We start from the raw sequence: 22,398 nt of genomic DNA on the forward strand, positions 1-22,398 counted from the left end.
TTTTTTTATTTTTATAACAATTTCAAAGCTTGGTAAGCCTTGGTCATATAACTATTCCACTGGTGTCAGTAACACCATTTGCCTTTAGCCACATATTTTCAAACCTGAATGGGTTTCTCCTCTCCTTATCAAAGAGGATAATTGCTGCACTTCATCCTTGAGATGCTCCTCCTATTCCACCAGGGAGAAAACGATTACTGTTTTTGACTGCATCTGATTTAATTTTTCCTCTGCATTTAGTCATGCAGCCTTGTTTCTTTTATTTCCGCTGTACTCCTCCTTTGATGCGGTCATGCATTTATTTATTTATATATATCTCTTATCTCTTTTTGATGCATTATTTATGCTAGTGTGTATCCTTAGCGGATGCACTTGTTTTAAATCATATGATTTACATGTGCAGGTTTAGAGAGAGTGCATGGATTTACTTTTGGCGATAGTCTAGATAATCATAAAAGAAGCAAATGGGAAGACTTCAAAGCAAGGCTAGATAAGGTAAGAGCATGATATGGAAATAAATTTATTTAGGAAATAATAATGTAAACTTTGGTTTTTTGAAATTCTGTGATAAATAACCACGTACATATTCAAGGTGATGCAATAACAAATGTTACCAGCTTAGGAGAAAATTGTAATAGCTGATACCTGAAGCCTCAGATGGGTGTTTGTGTCCATTCCTTGCGGTATTCCTGAACAGCAGGCTTTTAAATTAACAGTTGGCACTGTCTCCTTATTGTTCCCTTTCTTTTGAACTTTTTGTTGAGATATTTATTGTGCTTCTTAAAATATGTGTGTGTGTATATATATATATTTTGATAAGTAAGCTGCATACCAAGGACTAACAATGAATAAAATTAAAAAAACACAAAAACAAAGAGAAAAAACAAGAAATACAAAAAATAATACTTCCTCCGTTCCAAATTGTTGGTCCTTTATTCTATTTTAGGATGTCCCAAAATGTTGTTCTCTTTGAAAAATCAGTTAAGAAAATTCCTATCTTACCAATTGCTTTATTTAAAAAGTCAATACCATTCTTTCTCTAGAGTTTAAGTTAATGAAGGTAGTTTTGGAAACTTGTACCTTTTTAACTAATAGACAACGCATTAAATAATGTTTGCTTAAAAAGTTGGATTTTCTAAATAGGATCAACAATTTGGGATGAAGGTAGTAAATATAAAAAGAGGATTCATCTTGTGAGAGCATTTCATCCAAGAAGTCCATGAAAGTATTGGTGGAGAAATTGGAATTAATATTCCGCTCATATAGTCTCTTTAGAGAGTAGAACTTAAGATGTGACAATGGTAATTCTTTTCCTTCAAATGTCTGTCTGTTCCTCTCTTTTCAAATTCAACAAGAGGCATGAAGAAGTGGTTATCCTAACTACCCCACTTATAAAGTTGCCCATCAACCCCTTTCAACAAAAACCAATGTGGCAAGTACTTGTCTAGGCATTACCCATGTGACACCGAGTACGCATAGTAGTAAGTTCCACAAGTCCTTAGCAATAGGATGATGTAGAAAAAGATGATCCGCTGACTTCCCATTGGCTTTACACATGCAGAAGCAGTTCACTCCGCACTCTATTTAACTAAATGGCTGCTCTAAGTGGCCATTCTTTTTCTAGTTTGCTAGAATTTTTGGACTTACGCCCTCTTAGCTGAGTTGTAATTCAACCCCTGTAGACTTCCTGTGTTTTAATAAAGTTCTTACCTTAACTGATAAGGAGGAAAAAAATATATCACCAACCAAAAAAAAAATAAAGAAAAAGAAGACTGAATGGCTAAATCATGGCTTCTGCTCAAGGTACCTGTTTAACTTACAATATAATAACTCATCTAATATGGGATTCATGGATAAATTTTGCATCTGTGCGCTTATAGTGGTTAGGCCCCAAGGTTGAAGTTTTTTTTCTTTTTTTGCTAAGAAACAAGGCAGCCCCAAAGTTGAAGTTGGTCATAGGCTTTTTGAAATGTAACATAATTCAGCATCTTTTTTTTTTTTTTTTTTTTTTTTTTTTTTTTTTTTTTTTTTTTTTTTTTCTAAGGATCTGTGTGAAGTAATCTTCTGGAAAAAAATCTTGGTTGGCTTGGCTTTTGAGGGGTGGAGTCAGCTTTACTTTTGAGCTTGTTTTCCGACTAAGGTATCCCTTTCATGTTTTGCAGCTCCTGAGTTTGGAAGAGCCATGGACTTTAATACTCGATGATGCTCTAGCAAATTCCTTCATTGCGCCAGTGACTGAAGATTTTAAAGATGACCATCAATTGACATGTAAGTTTTGGTTCATAGAAATCTTTGTCTATTCTTTTAACACATAATTTATTTAGTACCTACAGTAAATATTTTACCCATTTTAGGACTTCACCTAGGATGGATAATTCTTTTGTCAAAGGGAGGTATTTTTTTCATAGTTCATGGCTCTTCATCCAAACCTTTTTTTTAATGTTTTTTTGATAGATAACGAAAAATTTTATTAATAAAAAATAGCCAACCCGAGTACATTGGGGATGTACTATGGGGGCAAAAATCAAGAACCAAATTTGCAATGATCAAGCAAAATAGGAAGGGAAAAACAAGAAAAATGTGACAAAGCTATACTCCAATCAAGGAGAGTATGTAAGAAAAAGGACCTAATCTCTAGCATTCCTTTCACTTTAAATACACCACATCAAACAATGTGGCACAAGTCTCCAAAAATCTATATTGCAATGTTGCCTAAATTTACCTTGCCAAGACTCAAACAACTCAATTACCTTAAGAGGCATAACCCACTGAAGCCCAAACAAACACAACGCCATGGACCACATCTCAAAAGCTATAGGGCAATGAAGAAGAAGATGATCCACCAACTCCCTACACCTCTTACACATGTAACACCAATCGAGAACAATAATACGCCTTTTTGTGAAGGTTATCAGTTGTAAGAATCTTACCTAAAGAAGCTAACCATGAAAAGAAAACCACCCTTGGAGGAACCTTTGATTGCCACACCAAACTCCAAGGGAAAGAGCAAGTAGGAGTGTAGAAAGAAAGATAAAAACCTCTAACCTTAAAACCTCTACTCCTTGCTAGCTTCCAACAAACCTTATCAAGGCCAACCCCCCTCACTTTCGAAGAGTAAACAATATCCATAAACTGATCAAAAGATTCTTCCTCCTAATCTTGTGGTGGATGAAAAAAGAGAAAATTCCAATTAATACTCCCACCAGACCAACCCATAACCTTTGCCACGGAAGAGTCCTTTACCCTACTAAGACAGTAAAATTCTGGAAAAGCCTTTTTGAGAGAACAATCCCCACACCACACATGCTTCTAAGACTTCACTCTAGTACCATCACTCATATCATACTGTAGGAGTTTAGAGAAGTTCAACTAACCACTTCTAATAAACCTCCAGAGGCCAGCACCATATGCACTTGTCACTTTTTTCGTACACCAACCATCCCAAACATTCCCATATTTTCTATAACCCTTCTCCATAATGCATCTGTCTCAAAACCATACCTCCCTAACCACTTGCCCAACAAAGCTGAATTAAAACTTCTCAAATGTTTTATACCTAGCCCCCCCAACATGTATTGGCTTACAAATCTTAGCCCATTTCACTAGGTGTAGATTAGAGTCACCACTAATACCACTAAAGAAAATCTCTCTGTAATTTCTCCATGCGATTAGCAACCTTCCTAGGTATAGGAAGAATGGAAAGGAAATAAGTAAGTAACGAGGAGAGGGTACTTTAAATAAGAGTTACCTTACCTCCCTCAGATAAATACAGCCTCTTCCATCCTACTAGTCTTCGCTCCGTCTTTTCTAAAATAGGATTCCAAATTGACAGTTCCTTGAATTTAGCGCCCAAAGGAAGTCCCAAATATTTCAAAGGAAGGTAAGAGTGTCTACAGCCTAATAGCCCCACCAACACATCCAGATTATGTACCTCTCCAACTGGAACTAACTCTGATTTCCTCAAATTAATTCTTAAACCTGATATTCCTCAAATCTAGGCAGAATCACCTTCAAAGTAGCTAACTGATTATGGTCAGCATCACAAAAAATAAGAGTGTCATCTGCAAATAAAAGATGAGACGCCATAGATGAAGTACTAGGTAAAGAACCTATAGAGAAGCCTGAAAACTGCCCAGCAAATGCAGCCACATTCAACATACGGCTCAAAGCCTCCATAACAACATCAAAGAGCAACAGAGAGAGAGGATCTCCTTGCCTAAGCCCCCTATTGTTTCCAAAAAAATTCAAAGGACTCCCATTAATCAAAATGGAAAATTTAACCATAGAAATGCAACACATAATCCATTTTCTCCATTTATCTGAAAACCCACATTGCTGCAACATATACATAAGAAAACCCCAATTCATATGATCATATGCCTTCACATCCAACTTACACAACACCCTTGAAATCCTTGTCTTCAATCTACTATCAATACATTCAGAAGCAATTAAAACGGAATCCAAAGCTCGGAGCACCATGCAAATGGTAAGAATCCTACCAAGATCTCACCCATTTCACAAAACCCTCATCCTTTAGTCACATGTTCTCAAATCTAAACGGCCTCATACCTCTATGAAAGGATCCACCCTCTAGGACAATCGGAAAGTGATATGATAAAAGCCTAGACAATCTTCTCTAGCAAACAGTAGGAAACTTATCCTCTCAATCTGTAGAGAACAAGAATCTGTCCATCCTAGCCTTCGAAGCAACTTCTCGAGAATTAGACCAAGTAAAAGTTCCCCCTTCCAACGGGAGATCAATCAAACCTTATTTTTATGCTTTTCATATCTTGAATACATTCTGTTTCGTCTTTCGAATTGTTTTCTTTTATGTCTTGCAATATATTGTGTTTACAATGCCATATTTGGGAGGTGGCAGTTGGTTAGGATGTGGAATTTAGTTAGGCCTGGCTTCTTTTACTTCCATATTTCTAAACTGGTTGTATGTATGCCATTTTACCCTGTCATTAGTATACAATATTATTCCTGTTTCTCTTGTATGATGTTATTTACTCGGGTTGTCTCCAGTTGAGGAATATGAGAGGTCGTGGGAGCAGAACGAGGAATTGGGTCTAAATGATATTGATACCTCATCGGCTGATGGCGCATATCACTCAACTGATACAACAATGCAAGTAAAAACAGAAGTATAAATTTCTCTGCTTTCATGGTTTACCTTGTTTTTTTTTTTTTTTTTTTTTTTTTTTTTTTTTTTTTTTTAAAGGGAAAGGTAAAGATTATCTTTAAGTTTGATTTTAAGCAGTGCCCTCAATTGTAACTTATGTTTACTAATAAAATTTGGATGTAAACTGGCCCCTTAGCAAGGATGTTTAAATATAAAAAAAATCATGTCATTGAACTTCAACAACAAATTATGATTGTTGTGTAATCCTTCCACCTCAACTTGAAAGAAAGTGGCTGATATTTTACAAGTGGAAAGAAAAATCTATAATGTGGTATTATGTAATGAATCAATGGTAAATGATTTTGTAGTGACTACCGCTTTTTTATTTAAATTGTACTAGAGTTCTTTATTGAATAGCTATTATCATAAGTAGCCTAACACGCACCGCATGAGATTTTTTGTCATTTTTTTTACCAACATTTCAATATTCTTTTTATGATCTTGGATATATAAAAATATATATATAGAAAAAAGATCAAGTTAAAAATAGTGTAACTTTTTATGTTATTACGTCAATCAATAAATGTTTATTGGATTAAGATTTTTTAAAGCTTAAAGTTGGATGGTATATTTTTGTTATTTTTAATATGCACATCAAATTTTGTGTTAATCATATAGTATTTATAATTTGATTTATAAACTCATGTTTTATGTATAATTTCAAAGTTAATTTTTTTTTTAAAATTTAAACATTGATAGTATAATTTTTTATATTTGATTATCTTGATATTTTGCAAACATGGGTTATGGAGATAATTGGATTCAATGATTAATTTGTAAAAATATTCTTTTAATGAAAAGCTATGAAGTGATTTATAGAGTTATTCATGGGATAACCTGAACCTAATCAAGGCATAATATTAATTTTTATAGACTTTAAATATTTTTATGAATATTTCAAAGTAGGCCATTTAGTTATACATGACGCTATTAATATTTTTGGATGATGCTATTAATATTTGTCCAAAATATGTATGCTATTCTCTTATCACTAAAATAATAGACAATACTAAATTCGTCGAATGAACCAAAAAAAAAAAAAAAAAAAAATACCCTCATGTCTTATTATGCAAAATAAGATTTTGTTACAATACTTGCCCAAATTTAGGAGGCAATGTAGCTTATACAACATATTTTAAAAAAAAATTAATATTTCTTTTGCTTTTCCCCAAAGAAGGAAGAAAGTTGATGAATGAATATGAAGGGTTTAAAAATGAATGTCTTTTTAAGCTCGAACCTCTTAGCCTTTGGAGTTGAAGTTAGTTATTTAAAAGCTAGTGGGTTTGAGCACTGACAACTGGTTGGATGGTAGAAATGATGGTCTCCATCCTTTTATGTTTGAATAATCGTTGTGAAATTTAATTATATCAATTCTTCCCTACAAAAAGAGTATATGGGGTAAAGGGAACTAATTTGTGAAATGGGTCTTGGAAAGGTCACCATGCCTCCTTATTTTGAGGATTTGACTCGCTGATTGCCGTCGGGAGCAATAAGAGTTTGGATGAAGTAGAATCGACCATCAACTAAATGAAAATCCACCTCTGTTAGATACGCTTAATTTTGATTGTCTAACAAGAGTGAGCTCAAAATATATTATTGTCGGGAGTAGGAGAAGGGCCCTAACTTGTTATTCACATAGCCATTTTGATTGATAGGTTGAATAGAAAGTTTTATCACACGAAATATAGAGGCATTTTGAGTGAGTCATGTGTAATGCGCACATGGACACATGTCATATATATAAATTTGCAGCCAAACTTTGTCATAATAATAATAATAATAATAGGTGAATAGTGACAGATGAATAGTAAAAGTGAATTCTCCCACTTTTGACTCAAATATTTTTGAGGAATCATATGTAGAGTTCAGAGGCTTACAATTCAAGGGTCTAGGCCATATTATTGATGTCCTTTTGAGCCAAAAGAAACCAATGAGCACCATCCTTCAGAACCATTATTGTCTTCTTGTGCTAAAGGAAACCAAATGAGCACTATTATTGGGAATCTTCAGCGCTAGACGGTTCTAATTGCTTTCAAATATTATTATTATTATTAACCCCCTCAGTGCGAGTGATTAGATTGGTGGAGATAATCCATCACTACTTCTGCAATAAGGCTTTAGCTTAACAAGTATTCCATGATTCATGTGACTCGAATTGCATGAATAAGAACAATAATTCGATGATCAAAATCTTGGACATTGAAGGATTGGGTTTTGGAAGGATTTGTGAAATCCATCATAATTCCGATTGTACCAAAACAATGTCAACCCCAAGTTTTGATTTCCTTCCAAATTACCTGGATGGTTTCTATTAGTTTTGTAACTAACCAATATTCTAGACGAATGAATACCCTCACACCTACAACTTGTAGTTCTTCCCCACTGAGAGAATGCTATAGCTGAAGAGTTACAGCAGCCCAACTTTAGGTTCTTCTTGAAGACTTGAACCCATTTTTGGCCAATTTCACCATTGGTAAGCAAACTTGCACTTGCAACATAACATTTCTAGCTTCTTTTTTTTGACAAGAACATAACATTTCTAGTTAAAGTAGCACATACAGCCTCTATATCACCAAATTAAATCAAAGAGAGGTTCTTCCAGATGCAAACTTATTCGACTAAATAAACTTTTCAACCAATGGATAAGCAATCCTTACAGTTGCAAGAGTTCTGCCAAATCAAGAGCAATTGTCTCAGAAGCTTGATAAACAAAATCACAATCTTAATGATGATATTTGGTAGCCATCATTTACTTTCTAATATAATAGCATTCAAAAGCAGAATTCCATTGTACATGATAAACACAACTGATCTATTACTCCCAATTTTACTGACAAAGGAAATGAATCCATGATGACTATCCATCACTCCTTTGAAACAAAATGGTTTATTTTCATATGAGAGGTGCCACAATTTATCCAAGCTAGTCTTTTGATTTACTCATTCCCCACTCTTCCAATCCTCAGATAAATTGGATGCTTTACAACCTTCTTGTCCTGTTCATCTTCAGTCCAAGCACGCTTGAATTCCTCAATCACATCATTGCTCAAAAGCTCCACACCCTTCTCCTTAGCTGTTTGATATGCTGACCATGATCTTAAGTATGTAAAATAATTATCTAAATCTATTAATCTCTCCATTACAAATGGAAATGGCACAGTATGATCAGCTCCATCCACTGGCTCAAATGGAAAATCGATGGTCTCATACTTGTTGTCCACCAGTTTACGTGCTGGATCCCAATAAGGCTCCAAAGCAATCTTATAATAGGGTTGGAAGACTGCATCGACTGATTCACTAACTTCTGGCACGGTGTAGCACCAAGCAGCTATGATACCATGAGGTTTTTTGAGTACCAATTGCAACTCCGCTTGTTGGTAGAAATTAGGGAGGTCAAACCAATGGAGGGCCTGAGCAATGGTCACAATATCAATGCTTGATTGAGGTGCAATACTGGATTCAAGCTCAGCAATAGACATGGTAGGAGGTGTCAGTTGGTATCTAATATTGGGTAACCTTGGAGCGAATTCAAGTTGTTTTGGACTTGTGTCTGTGGCTATGACATTCTTGTAGATCCCAGCTAGCTGAAAATAAGGCTGTATTAGAACAAAATTCAACAAAAAGCAAATGTTTAAAATGGAATTAGAAGTATCTACACAATAACAATGAGCAATCAAAGCAATTTATATAAAGATATAGAGGTAGGCACAACCACAGTACCACTTGCTATTAGGATCCTCTTACTATCTTTTTATTTTAAAATTGATCAATTTCATGATTTAGATTAAACATTAGCATTTGCAGCAGGCGTTGCAAAATTATGCCATTTTAACACATCAAAAAGCCTACTTCATTATTTTACCACATCATTTTACAATACATCTTACATCACATGTTTTATTATTTGATTCTAAACATTAAAATAATATATACAACACATTAAATAATATATTAACTCAAAACCCAGCCAATATACAAACACACAACAGCCAGTGGCAGTCACCACCTATCAAGAACCAACAAACACTGCTACAGCCATCGCCACAACCAAGAGCTTCCTCTACCACCCAAAATACAACTCAAAACAAACACAACCATATACCCACAACAAACCCATTACTAAACCACCACCAGTGGCAAATCAACCGCCACAAACTACAACCACAATCACTGGATACTCCAACAAATTCCAAATCCAAAAACCTCAAAAAAAGAAAAAAAAAAAAAAAAAGAGAGAATAAAACTCAACCAATTACAGCCACAAACACCACTGGCCCAAAACTCAACCAACCATCGGCCTAAAACCCAGCCCAACCGACCCAAAACCTCGACCCACAACCCAAACAATGCCAATCCAAAATGCCGAATTCACAACCCACACAACCACTGCTGAATCCACCATCAAATCACAAAAAAAAAAAAAAAAAAAGTGGAGATTTGTTATGTGATTTTTTTGTAGAAGTAGAATTGAGCTATTGAACATATTTTATATTTGTGCTCGTTCTCTAATTGGATATGGTGTGCTGTTTTAAAGTTTTCTTTTCAATAGAAGAATTGGAAGTTGGCTTGAGGAGATTCATTGAGCTGTGAAAGAGCTTAAAGGAAAAGTTTTCAACAGTTGATTGGGAGGGTGGCATGGGTTGCTGTGTTAAGCTGTATATGGATGAGGCATAATGCTAGAATTCATACAAACAGAGCTTGTTCTGAATGTAAAATTCTTAAAAGATATTTAAGAAGGATGTTAGATACAAGTTAATAGTGAGTAAAGTTTTCTAGTGCTTTATTCAGAATAAGTGTCTTTGTAGCTTATGGAGAATTCCTTTTTCTGTTTTTGATAGGGGGTAGTTTGTTTTAGCTTGTTTCTGGTTTCCAGATTGTTCTCTTCGAAGCTTTTTTTCTGCTCTGTTTTTTGATGAATGAATTTAGCTTATTCATTAAAAAAAATGTTGATAAGGATACTGGCAACTTGCTTCTTTGCTTTATGCTGTGAAACTTGGTTTCAGCAGTATAATTGTCTTTCTAAGTTAATAATATGGGTATATGTGTGTGTATTTAGTTACTTATATTATAAAAAAAGAAGAAAGAAGGTGTATTTAGTATGGTTGTGGTGACATAGTAGATTATGACTTTTGATATACCTCTTAGAATTATTGAGATAATATTGTAATACTACAACAAATCACAAAATTTCTTACCTGGTTTACGTATTGACTCATTCAGTTTTTGTAATCCTTTCTATATATTATAGGTCACATGGGATGAACCTGAAGTTCTGCATAATGCCAAGGGAGTGAGTCCTTGGCAAGTTGAGGTTCTTTCACCAACAGCACCTGTCCACACTGCATTAACCCCCACAAAGAAATTCAGAACCCCTCAGAGCTCTGGTCAGCTAACTGATGGAGAGGGTGATCTTTTCTTTCCTTTCTCAGGATATACTAATTCAACAATGGGACACATGAGCCAAACATTGTTGAATTATAACACTTTTCCTGCTAGCATGCAGGGAGCCAGGCAAAATCTATTCAGCAAATCCAGTTTATCCAACTTCATAAGTGAAAACAATATGTGCATTGATAATTCCTTTGGCAACAACACGGTGCCAAAGTTGAAAAGTGTGTCTACTGAGCTGAATATTGGAAGTTTACAGTCTGAAAACTTATCACCTGATAGCCAGAGTAGTATGCACTCCCCCTTTGGAACTGAATTCGTTGGAACCCAATACTGCAGCTCACCAAAAGTTGGTACTGGGTCCTTTCAGTTGTTTGGTAAGATTATTCATACGAATCAACCTGTTGAAAGTGGGTTCGATGACATTGGTTGTGCAGAAGATGATGGCAGTAAGGGGTACAATGAAACTGATGATGTAAACAACCCACTAGATCATTCTTTGAATTACACAAAACTGCTTGACAGGCTTGATGTTCAATGCCAGAGAGCCTCAGCTGTCGGGGCATGTAATTTGTGAACTAGTGGTTGCATCTATGTCATGCAGATAAATAGCTGTACAGGTACGCTATTTGCACACTGGACTTGACTAACCTGTATGTTCACATTTGAAATCAATTGGCGCTAGTACCCAAAGAAATTTTGTACAATTAGTTGTAGTATCAATCTTCTCTAGTTTTGTACATGTCCTTTTGTGACAGCAGGTACGTGTGGGTTGTTACTAACTTAGTGTCATATATAGGGCTACTAATAATTGTCCATTTTAAATATTTTACTTGGTGTTTATAATTTGAATATTCTATCACTTACTTCTGGCATTACGTGTTACAGAATATGCTTTCCATACTATGCCCATCAAGGGCCTGCATTTTGTGCAACAGAATACTGTAATTGCCATAGTGAAACTGTCTGAATACAAATTCATTTCCAATGTTACATACTTAAAAAGTTAAAATGAGTGTTTTGTTCAATGCATAGAAACTCAAGTTCATTTTAATTTATGGCATATAGATGGATATTATGAATTACTAAGCAGTGGAAATATCATGAAATAAAGTCATTACCAGCTACCTGTTTGAAGTCCAAAAAAGTTGGCTACTCCTTCCAGAACTTAAAATTGTCTTGGCTTTTCCTTAAAACATTTTAGAAACTAGCATGTATGTAAGAAATTTGACTGATACTTTAGTGTGAGGATCATAAAGTACAGCTGCTGAAGCCTTACTGATGATTGGCTTTGAGGTCAGTTTATCCTTTGATCCAAATTAGAGTGATAAACTAAATGTTGGAGCTCATAAGTTTTAGAACACTCATAAATATGTTTGGGTTAGAAAATTCACTTTCAAATAATAAGTAAATCTCTTCTTTACCCCTTATATATATATATATATATATTAAATTTTGGTGTATTGAGTTTAAAAGTTGACACATAAGTTGGTAAAGCCTATGTAGTAAAATTTGCAATATCCATAGCATTACTCAAAGGTTTTGGTGACCTATATTTTTCTTTCCCCTTTACTGCAGGTACTTAAGGCAGGCAGGAGGAAGCTGATTACCATTTGACTCTTCCAGTGGTCACTTCATTATGTTGGTTTATTTTAGTTTTGCTATGTTGGGAACTTGAAACTGTGGTAGACTTGGTTTTGGTTGTTTAACTCAAGGGTGAGATGTCAGTGTGAGAGATGTTATACAATATTTCTAATTCCTGTAGTTTGCCGTATTTGTGGTTATTTGGTCTTATTTGGTTGTGAATGGTAGGGATTAAAGCCTATTATTCCTTAACAAAAAGCATTCTAGAGTAATTCACATTTCAGTCATGTGAATATCATTTCATGAGGCAAATATGTCATGTCAATGCATCCAGTGTAGATCTGCTTGCGCTTAATAGGAACGTGTTTTCTTTCTCGTTGCCATTTACCATATAGTATTTGCATGTTCTGGAATGGAAGCTGTTTTCTAAATTGTTATTCTGGAGGACATGGTTTGCTGGATCTGTAAGTTGCTGTGCGATGGTTTGGAGGAATCACCAATTATTTGACAATTCATAAAACATCACGCTACTCATTAAATTGGATAAACTAATCATATGACTCATTTAATAGGTCATATGATTTAAAATACTCATGGATGGTTGTTTGAATCACCACATAGTGGATTTTGGATGTATTTTCCTTTAAACCTATCTAAATTAACTTTTTCATTGCTAAAGTATTGAGAAGGGGGCAAATGCGTATTGCTTGGGTAGTTGGGACTGGGAGGACTGTTTGGAATCATGATTTGTAGAAAATTGTATTAGGAATTATTAAAACTTCGAGAGAGCCAGGGCCAATTCAACCTGATCTTTGGCAGGAATGGAGTAGAGAAAAAGGGGAACAATTAATAAAACTTTGTGTAATTCCATATAAGTAATTCATTTCGATTTGTTGGTAAACACTTTCTCACTCTTAAGCGTGCGTTGCTTTCTCTCTCTACCTCTTTGTTGAATGGTTGCAACTTGATTTATGATGAACAAGTCATAAATGAAACAAAAAGTAAGTTTAATCAAGTGCTTTGTTTCAATTACTACCTCACATCCTTGGTGCGATGGTCACTCCACAAGTATAAGTACTTTTGGATGTGAGGGGTAAAGGCTGAGATTCAAGTCTCCAGAAAGAAGTTTCATACATACATACGCTTAGATTAGATTAGTGTAGAATTTCTATCTTGTATTAAAAAAAAACTTTGTTTCGGTTAAAAAAAATAGTAATATAATGAATAGCATAGAAGCATAAAGGCCTTGAGATTGAAATAAGGTCATAGTTTGGAACTTTAATTGACAAAATTGAAAACCTAAGATCTAATATGAAACATGATATAAACTTGGGGTCTTTTATATAATTTTTAGTAAAAAAAAAAAAATAGACTAAAATAAATGATTAATAAATTACACATAATAATTTGATATTTGATAGGATTATTTACAAGCATATACAATCCAATCTCAAATCTATACATGTATATTATAAAAAACATATACATATAATATTATAAATACTCAAATCAAATCTCATACTTTTTTTTAAAGAGTTTCAAAATGTTCTATTCTTTGATTCTAAACATTAAAATAATATATACATTAAATAATATATTAACTCAAAACCTAGCCAATATACAAACACACAACAGTCAATGGCAGTCACCATCTATCAAGAACCAACAACCACTACTACAACCATCGCCACAACCAAGAGCTTCCTCTACCACCTAAAATACAACTTAAAACAAACACAACCATATACCCACAACAAACCCGTTACTAAACCACCACCAGCGGCAAATCAACCGTCACAAACTACAACCACAATCACTAGATACTCCAACAAATTCCAAATCCAAAAACCTCAACAAAAGAGAAAAGAAAAAAAAAAAAATCTTCAACAAAACAGAGAATAAAACTCAACCAACCATCGGCCTAAAACCAAGCCCAACTGACCCAAAACCTTGACCCACAACCCACACAATGTCGATCCAAAATGCCGAATTCACAACCCACACAACCATTGCTGAATCCACGATCAAATCACAAAAAAAAAAAAAAAACCACCACCGCATCAAACACCGCATAAACACCCAACAAATCACACCATCGCATCAAACACTGCATAAACACCCAACAATCCATAACCCAAAACTGCCACCACAACCATAGCACCACCGCCCACAACCACAAACATAGCACATCAGAACCCATCCCAAATCTAACACCTACAACCCGATTAAGAGAGATCTAAATGTGGGAAGTCGGAAGATGCAAGAAGGCTGTCGGCATGGCATGAGTGACGACGCTTCTAGGTCGGTGGTGAGTTGTGGAGAATGAGGTGGCGAGATCGGCGGTGAGAGCATGTTGCAAAAAATTTTGAGATTTGGAACATCTCATGAAGCATAAATATTGGTATTTGGTGTACCAAATGTCAAATATTTAACATTTGACACACCTTATGGGAATGCAGTTACAAATCTAAAAATGCATTTTGTATCTTATAGTTCAAAATTCTAATTGAACTGTACCTCATTTCAATTAATGTAAATTTTGTTTGACCAGAAAGACCCACATATACAAAACAAATTTGTTACAATTTATAGGGATGGAAGGGGAAAAGAGACTCACAGATCGAGCAGCTTGGCCGCTTCCAGCACCAACATCCCATGCAAGGTCGTGAGAGGGTGTCTTGGAAGCAATGAATTCAAACAATTCTGGAGGATAACTAGGCCTTCCCTCTGCGTACTGCTCTGCCTGCTTAATGAACAAATCTGCCATTTCTTTCTTCTTCTTTTTCTCTTTCTCTCTCCAAGTTATAAGTATGGATCTATTCTATCTTAGGTACCCCATTTATAGTTTGAGAAAAATACATCGAAGATAGCGCCACGTGAAGTGAAGAAGACCCATTTGCAGGGCTAACTGGGGAAGCATCATTGGAGTTATCAAAGTGGCGGCTCCGGATTTATTTATTTATATATATATATATTTTTTTTTTTTAAATTTCTAGGGACATTAAAAAGACATAAATTATACCAAATTTAAAATTAAAAAAAAAAAAAAACTTGAATAGATTAACATTACCCTTTCAAAAAAAAAAAAAAAAAAACCTGAATATATTAACATTACCCAAGTTTTGATTTCCTTCCAAATTACCTGGATGGTTTCTATTAGTTTTGTAACTAAGCAATATTCTGGACGAAAGAATCGCTCTCACGCCTACAACTTTTAGTTCTTCCCCACTGAGAGAATGCTATAGCTGTAGAGTTACAGGCTTACAGCAGCCCAACTTCTGGTACTTCTTGAAGACTTGGAACCCATTTTCAGCCAATTTCACAATTGGTAAGCAAACTTGCACTTGCAACATGATATTTCTAGTTAAAGTAGCACATACAGCCTCTCTATCACCAAATCAAATCAAAGAGAGGCTCTTCTAGATGCAACTTATTCAACTATATAAACTTTTTCAACCAATGGATAAGCAATCCTTACAGTTGCAAAAGTTCTGCCAAATCAAGAGCAATCGTCTCAGAAGCTTGATAAACAAAATCACAATCTTAATGATGAGATTTGGTAGCCATCGTTTACTTTCTAATATAATAGCATTCAAAAGCAGAATTCCATTGTATAAAATGGCAACATGATAAACACAACTGATCTACTACTCCTAATTTTACTGACAAAGGAAATGAATCCATGATGACCATCCATCACTCCTTTGAAACAAAATGTTTTATTTTCATATGAGAGGTGCCACAATTTATCCAAGCTAGTGTTTTGATTTACTCATTCCCCACTCTTCCAATCCTCAGATAAATTGGATGCTTTACGACCTTCTTGTCCTGTCCATCTTCAGTCCAAGCACGCTTGAATTCCTCGATCACATCATTGCTCAAAAGCTCCACACCCTTCTCCTTAGCTGTTTGATATGCTGACCACGATCTTAAGTATGTAAAATAACTATCTAAATCCATTAATCTTTCTGTTACAAATGGAAACGGTCCAGTATGATCAGCTCCATCCACTGGCTCAAATGGAAAATCGATGGTCTCATACTTGTTGTCCACCAATTTACGTGCCGGATCCCAATAAGGCTCCACAGCAATGTTATAATAGGGTTGGAAGACTGCATCGACTGATTCGTTAACTTCTGGCACGGTGTAGCACCAGGCAGCTATGACACCGTGAGGTTTTTTGAGTACCCACTTCGCTTGTTGATAGAAATTAGGGAGATCAAACCAATGGATGGCCTGAGCAATGGTCACAACATCAATGCTTGATTGAGGTGCAATACTGGATTCAAGCTCAGCAATAGACATGGTAGGAGGCGTCAGTTGGTATCTAATATTGGGTAGCCTTGGAGCGAATGCAAGCTGTTTTGGACTTGTGTCTGTGGCTATGACATTTTTGTAGATCCCAGATAGCTGAAAAATAAGGTTGTATTAGAACAAAAGTCTACAAAAAGCAAATGTTTAAAATGGAATTAGATGTATCTACTCAGTAACAGTGAGCAATCAAAGCAATTTATATAAAGATATAGGAGGCATATGGGGCACAATTAAGTGAGGAATGCTAGAATATATGTGCTGGACAATACTTGGGTATAGTTCTGTAGTAGTATATTCAATTTCCCAATTGAATTCACACATAATTGGATTGAATTTAATTATGTTTGCTAAAGATAATATTGTTTTCTCTGCCAAGTTATTGACAAGCTCTTTCACTCCATACATAACTTTATTATGGGTCCTGCAAATGTGGAACTGTTGAATTAGCCAATGCACTTCTTTCTTTACTACTAGTAATGTGGGCTATTATAGCTTATATACTAAAATTTTTGGCATAGTATGATTTAGTGTCACGACACCAGTAATACTAGTTATTAGGATCCTTTAACTATTTTTTTATTTGAAATTGATCAATTTCATAATTCAAATTAAATATTATAAATTGAAAAGTGCATAGTATTTTATCATTTTAATCATAAAAAAAAAATATACTGCACCCAATGAACTGTACCTCGTTTCAACTAAAATGAATTTTGCTTGAACAAAAAGACCCCGCAAAGAAAAAAACAAAATTGTTATTTAGATGGATGGAAGGGGAAAAGAATTACTCACAGATCGAGAAGCTTGGCCGCTTCCAGCGCCAGCATCCCATGCAAGGTCGTGAGAGGGTGTCTTGGAAGCAATGAATTCAAACAATTGTGGAGGATAACTAGGCCTACCCTCTGCGTACTGCTTTGCCTGCTTAATGAACAAGTCTGCCATTTCTTTCTTCTTCATTTTCTCTCTCTCTCTCCAAGTTTTAAGTATGGCTCTATTCTATCTTAGGTACCCCATTTATAGATTGTAAAAAAAAAATGGAAGATAGAGCCACGTGAGGTGAAGAAGACCCATTTGCTGTGAATCACAACTTTACAGGGCAGGGCTAACTGAGGAAGCATCATCGCGAGTTCCGTGTTATACTTATAATCATGTTTTGACCCAAATTTCATTGGAGCAAACACAGTGGCGGCTCCGGATTTATTTATTTATTTTTATATTTATATTTTTTTAATTTCTAGGGTCATTACAAAACATGAATTATAGTACTAAATCTAAAATAAACGAGAACTGCGATATATTAACATTATATATATATTTTTTTTACGTAAATACATAAAGTGTTATAATTACATTTTATAAAATTTCATATTTTGGAATCGTTGTGTGATTGATTCATGAATTCGCTTAGAAGATGAATTTTGTGTCTACATGATTTTCTTATTAGAAAATTTTTCCATATAACTAACTAGAGAATAAAAAATAAATTATAAGTTTATTTAGCATATTTCAAAACTTTATTCCATTCAAATGGATTATGGGTGGCTTTTATTTTTTTTTTTTTTATGAGATTTGATTGATTACTAATTTTTTTAATAGATTTGAGATCAAATTGGTTTGTTGTTTGGACTTTTTCTTAAAAGGCCAAACCAGGGTTAAGGGGACCAAGTTCAATTCAGTCGGGCTAAAAGAAAACAAGGAATGCTATTTACACAAAAATTTTCACAACATTTTTCACACTTTATTCCATTTAAATTATAAGTTTATTTAGCATATTCCAAAACTTTATTCCATTCAAATGGATTATGGGTGGCTTATATTTTTTTATGAGATTTGATCGATTACTATTTTTTTTAATATATTTGAGATCAAATTGGTTTGTTGTTTGGACTTTTTCTTAAAAGGCCAAACCATGGTTAAGGGGACTAAGCTCAATTCAGTCTGGCTAAAAGAAAACAAGTAATGCTATTTACACAAAAAATTTGACGACATTTTTCACACCTATCACGCTGTCAAGTTTTCACTAATTCTCAATTTGGCTAAATACTGATATCACTTTTTTACTTATTATTAACAATCTGACATATTAATATGTGTCAATTTTTTTGTCAATTTGTGTGTGTGTACTCAGTGGACTTTCTCAAAGAAAATTTAGTGTATTCCAAAGTTTTATTTTAGTGTGGTTAAAAAAAAAGTTTAAAAATATTACATTTTACATATAAAAAAAATTTCTATTTCCAACTCAGTTTGAACCCCTGGCTGAATGTGGTGCCGGCATGGAGCCAACGTACCTTGTCTATTGCGAGGAATAGTGACGGTACACAAATTGTCCACGAAGTCTCATTTCGGTCTTTTAATCAAGGGACTATTATAACTTTGTTTGTTACATGTATTTGAAAACATGTGTGGAAATATGTGTAAGTGAAAAAGTGTATAAAAATATGTATAATGTTGTTTAATAACTGAAAATGTGTGTTTGAGTGGGTGTACCAAACACCCCCTAAGTCATAGTTTTTGTCACAATTATTCACATGTTTAATTGTAAGTGATGGAAAAAAGTGGTGGGTTTATATAAAAGTGATAGGTAGCCGGTCACAGTCTACCAAATAAGACAGTTATGGCAAAAGTTGTGATTTAGTTTATAGTACTAGAATTACTAATAACTTATTATCACTTATATGTTTTGTTTCAAAATGAGTAATGTTTATTATACAGTAAATCTGTGCAATTTTTGCGTGTGTTAAAGTGTGTGCAACAACTATAAAGTGTACGAAACAAGTATTTCCCTTTCATTATTAACAGAAAAGACAATAGTTTATTTACTATATTCATGTACACTTAGTGTGCATTTGGCATGATGAAATTTGTCAGTTTATTTTACTATTCAGTTTATTTTTACTACTATTCATGGACTCCACTGTACTTTGTGGTACTATTCATGAGTCTCATTGTATCATTTCAGCTAACTTTTACCTTTATCTACAGTACTTTCAACAAAAAGTTTTTAATTTTAGCAAAATAAGCGGATTCCAAACATACTCTTAAACAAACTATTCTAGTTGCAAACTATATCATTCGGGTTGAATAATACACATTATGCAAAGTTAGGTGTCCATTTGGGTAGGATTCAGTGATTCGCCATTGGATGTATGTGCTGTGGTGGTACCAAAATTAGATTTAGGTTTATTCGATCTTTGTGCCATGTAATGGTCATTCATGTCACTAACATCTTTCATTAATCGTAAGTAATTAATGGGTTTCAAAATTTCAACTGATGTTAGCTTAGGTTAGGATCCTTGCAATTGATTAATTCATTACAAAGTTTAAACAATCTTCTCTGATGTCATCATGACTTACTATTTTCTTTTGAGTTTTGACTTTAATTTAATATCGATTTTATTTAATGCAAGGAAATATTTATGGAATTTCCGGAGAACAACCTTACTAGATAATATTCACATGAGGAACAAACCTTACTACATAATATTAATTTAAATTGGATTGCCTTCCTCAAATTTTTTTTTTTCCTTTAAGAATCAGCTTATTTGGATTTTTGCTAATTACTTTTAGTTGAAAGTGGGTTAAATATACTTGGGGGAAAAAATTGAGGTTCAAAAAAATCTAAAAATTAAACAAACTACTTTTTTTAAAATTTTTATTTTTATTTTTTATTGTTGTTAATAATTTGATAGTTACAAAAGATGAGAACTGATTTGAACTCTGAATGTTATTAACACATTAGAAAGTGTCAATCAATTGAATTACAAAACTCTAAGCTTAAACAAAAAGCTCTTGACAAACCTATACATGGTTTATGTTTTGTCAATTGGTTTTAAATGCATCAACAATTAATTAACAAATTTTAATAGAGTACCTCAACCTATATAATTAGGCGGTTCATTGTTAAATATATCAAACCCCCATAGTGAAGGCCCTAGCCCAAGTTTACTTGGTATGCAAGCAAAGTATTCTACTTATACAAGTCTAATAACCATGATGTTCATAAAAAAAAAAAAAAAAAAAAAAAAGTCTAATAACCATGATTAATTGTATGGTTAGTTTAGGATATAGCATTCTATAAATATATATATATTTATATATATTTATATATATCTCATATTTGCAGTGGCTTTGTCACAACATTCGCATATATTGCAGTAGAAGCAATGGCTGATAGTGGGGTAGCTGCAGCCTTACCACAAGAAATTGCATTGAAACTATTACTATTAGGTGAGCAGTGGGTTCTGTTTCTTCATTAAGCTACATCATCATACCATATCATCTTTGTGCTTTCCAATTTGGGATAAGATCTCCCCCATTTAAATCTTCTAATCTCCAATTTTTAGCCAAATGTGAAACTTGTGTCATTTTTTCTAATTTTTTGTGGTTTATATAGGTCTTCTAAGATCATTGGATTTTTTTTAAAACCATGCATCATATATCTAGATTAAAATTGGAGGGAATTAGAAGATTTAAATAGGAATTCTGTCAAGTCTTTTGGTATCAACAAGCCAGAAGTTCCAACAAAATTGGTTTTTTCAATACTATTTTGGGTTTACCAGTACTATTTAATTACTCTTTTGAATCTTTGATAAAAGCCTCTCTCAATAAGAGCTTTAGTGAAATTCGTAGTTAGATTTTGTCAGGGTGCATTTAGATTATGACGCTTGGAGAAGAATTTACTCACTAGCTACACTTAATGTAGTTATGTACAATAAATGTTTTTCAGATTACTATGTGAGTGGTAATTCAAGTAGTTTATGCGTTGAAGAAGTCCCATTTGAGACCAGCATCTCTTTTTGTGCAAAGCTGCGTGGAATACATGGGTACATAGTACATACCGTACATTTAAAAAGAAAACAATTTTTTGTTATGAAATAATGTGTAGATAATGAATTCAATAGAAATCTGACAGATCTTTGAAGTAGTTCTTAAAAAAAAACTTTGAGAAGATAATTTGGATTAAATCAAGAGTATATAGTCTGACCTATTAAAAGGAACACCAATCACTTACTAGTTTCACTTTTTAACTGGTTATAGTGGTCTGTATCTTACTATCTGTGTCATGGTTTTCTTTTTTGCGTGAATGTAAGACCACCCTGATTTTACATTTCTCTTTCTTATTTTAATTTTTACAAAATGTCATTGGAACCAAGTTCTTAGCCAACATCTTAACTGCACTAAGAGAGAATGCTTTCTTAAGTTCAAATTGTTGCAGTTTATGCACAAAACTTACAAAAGGACTAATACTTTTTTTTTTAAAAGAAGTATATTGCAAGAAAACTTAAAAGCTTGGAAAGGTGATATTTCATAGAACTATAATCTTACCCTTAATAAGAGGGTATTCTTTTCCACTCCCTGAAGAGCCAGATTAGTATGAAAAGAAACATGAAAGTATTGAACATTGACAATGTTTATATCAACCACTCACATAGAATCAAGATTTTTTTTTTGTTAAATTAATTTACAAGGAGAAGTTGATGAAGGAATTGTAGATGTGACAACCAACACCAGTTACACCACACTTTTTTTGTCATCTCATTAACATTTCTGTTTATTGAACTTTGAATGTCACTCTTTAAAAGATTTAAAAACACAACTATTAAATGATTTTCATTTTTGTGTGGGAACATGAAGCCATTTCTTTTACCCTCTCATATGGGGGAAACAAATTTCATTCTACCATAGCAACAATAAGAAAACAAAACTCAAACTAAAATTTTATATGAAAATATAAAATTTTGAAACAATAGATCACAGCTAAAGCGATCACCCTGTCCAGCTTGTATCATTTAGAGCAATCATAAACACATGTATATGATAATTGATTTATCACATTATTTTTCTTGTAATCTTAGTACATATGAGTCACTTCCTATTTTCTTTCATCAGCAATTAGCTTTCCCGAGGAAACATAGCTAATTGTC

General features: G+C 33.8%; 3 protein-coding genes and 1 long non-coding RNA gene across 6 annotated transcripts in view; 2 read left to right on the forward strand and 2 right to left on the reverse strand.

Moving 5' to 3' along the window:
• The window catches only part of LOC126693504 (uncharacterized), a 35,293-nt gene extending 29,791 nt beyond the window's left edge, over positions 1–5,502 (forward strand). Inside the window, exons 14-16 of one of the 2 annotated variants that reach the window (XM_050389490.1) lie at positions 404–495; positions 2,163–2,268; positions 5,032–5,502. In XM_050389490.1, coding sequence (XP_050245447.1) covers positions 404–495; positions 2,163–2,268; positions 5,032–5,156 — 323 coding nt within the window. In that variant the 3' untranslated portion in view covers positions 5,157–5,502. Of the gene's footprint in view, positions 1–403; positions 496–2,162; positions 2,269–5,031 lie in introns of those variants that run through there. The other variant, XR_007645383.1, reaches the window with a different exon arrangement.
• A 2,391-nt stretch (positions 5,503–7,893) lies between these two features.
• Positions 7,894–15,587, reverse strand: LOC126693508 (uncharacterized). The gene is made up of 2 exons (XM_050389496.1): positions 14,778–15,587; positions 7,894–8,772 (listed from the first exon to the last, which is right to left on the reverse strand). Exons 1-2 carry the CDS (start codon positions 14,925–14,927, stop codon positions 8,125–8,127), a joined length of 798 nt encoding a protein of 265 aa, XP_050245453.1. The 5' UTR covers positions 14,928–15,587; the 3' UTR covers positions 7,894–8,124.
• LOC126693511 (uncharacterized) lies at positions 9,043–12,378 on the forward strand. Its single transcript, XR_007645386.1, has 3 exons — positions 9,043–9,946; positions 10,437–11,196; positions 12,155–12,378. It is a non-coding gene; the product is annotated as an uncharacterized LOC126693511 (long non-coding RNA).
• A 142-nt stretch (positions 15,588–15,729) lies between the features above and the next one.
• Positions 15,730–22,398, reverse strand: part of LOC126693506 (uncharacterized) — a 77,771-nt gene continuing 71,102 nt past the window's right edge. Inside the window, exons 1-2 of one of the 2 annotated variants that reach the window (XM_050389492.1) lie at positions 17,267–17,580; positions 15,730–16,570 (exon numbers count right to left, since the gene is read on the reverse strand). In XM_050389492.1, the coding sequence (XP_050245449.1) occupies positions 15,929–16,570; positions 17,267–17,431 (807 nt within the window). In that variant the 5' untranslated portion in view covers positions 17,432–17,580 and the 3' untranslated portion in view covers positions 15,730–15,928. Of the gene's footprint in view, positions 16,571–17,266; positions 17,581–22,398 lie in introns of those variants that run through there. The other variant, XM_050389494.1, reaches the window with a different exon arrangement.

Source organism: Quercus robur, chromosome 7 (genome assembly GCF_932294415.1).
Source record: "Quercus robur chromosome 7, dhQueRobu3.1, whole genome shotgun sequence".
In the NCBI taxonomy this organism is placed as follows: Eukaryota; Viridiplantae; Streptophyta; class Magnoliopsida; order Fagales; family Fagaceae; genus Quercus; species Quercus robur.

What these genes read in the sequence shown, in the direction of transcription:
- LOC126693508 (XM_050389496.1), bottom strand. Translation starts at nt 14,927, where the DNA reads ATGGCAGATTTGTTCATTAAGCAGGCAGAGCAGTACGCAGAGGGAAGG. An exon ending in GCGGCCAAGCTGCTCGATCT is followed by an intron (nt 8,773 to 14,777) that starts GTGAGTCTCTTT and finishes CCTTATTTTCAG; the next exon opens with CTAGCTGGGATCTACAAGAA.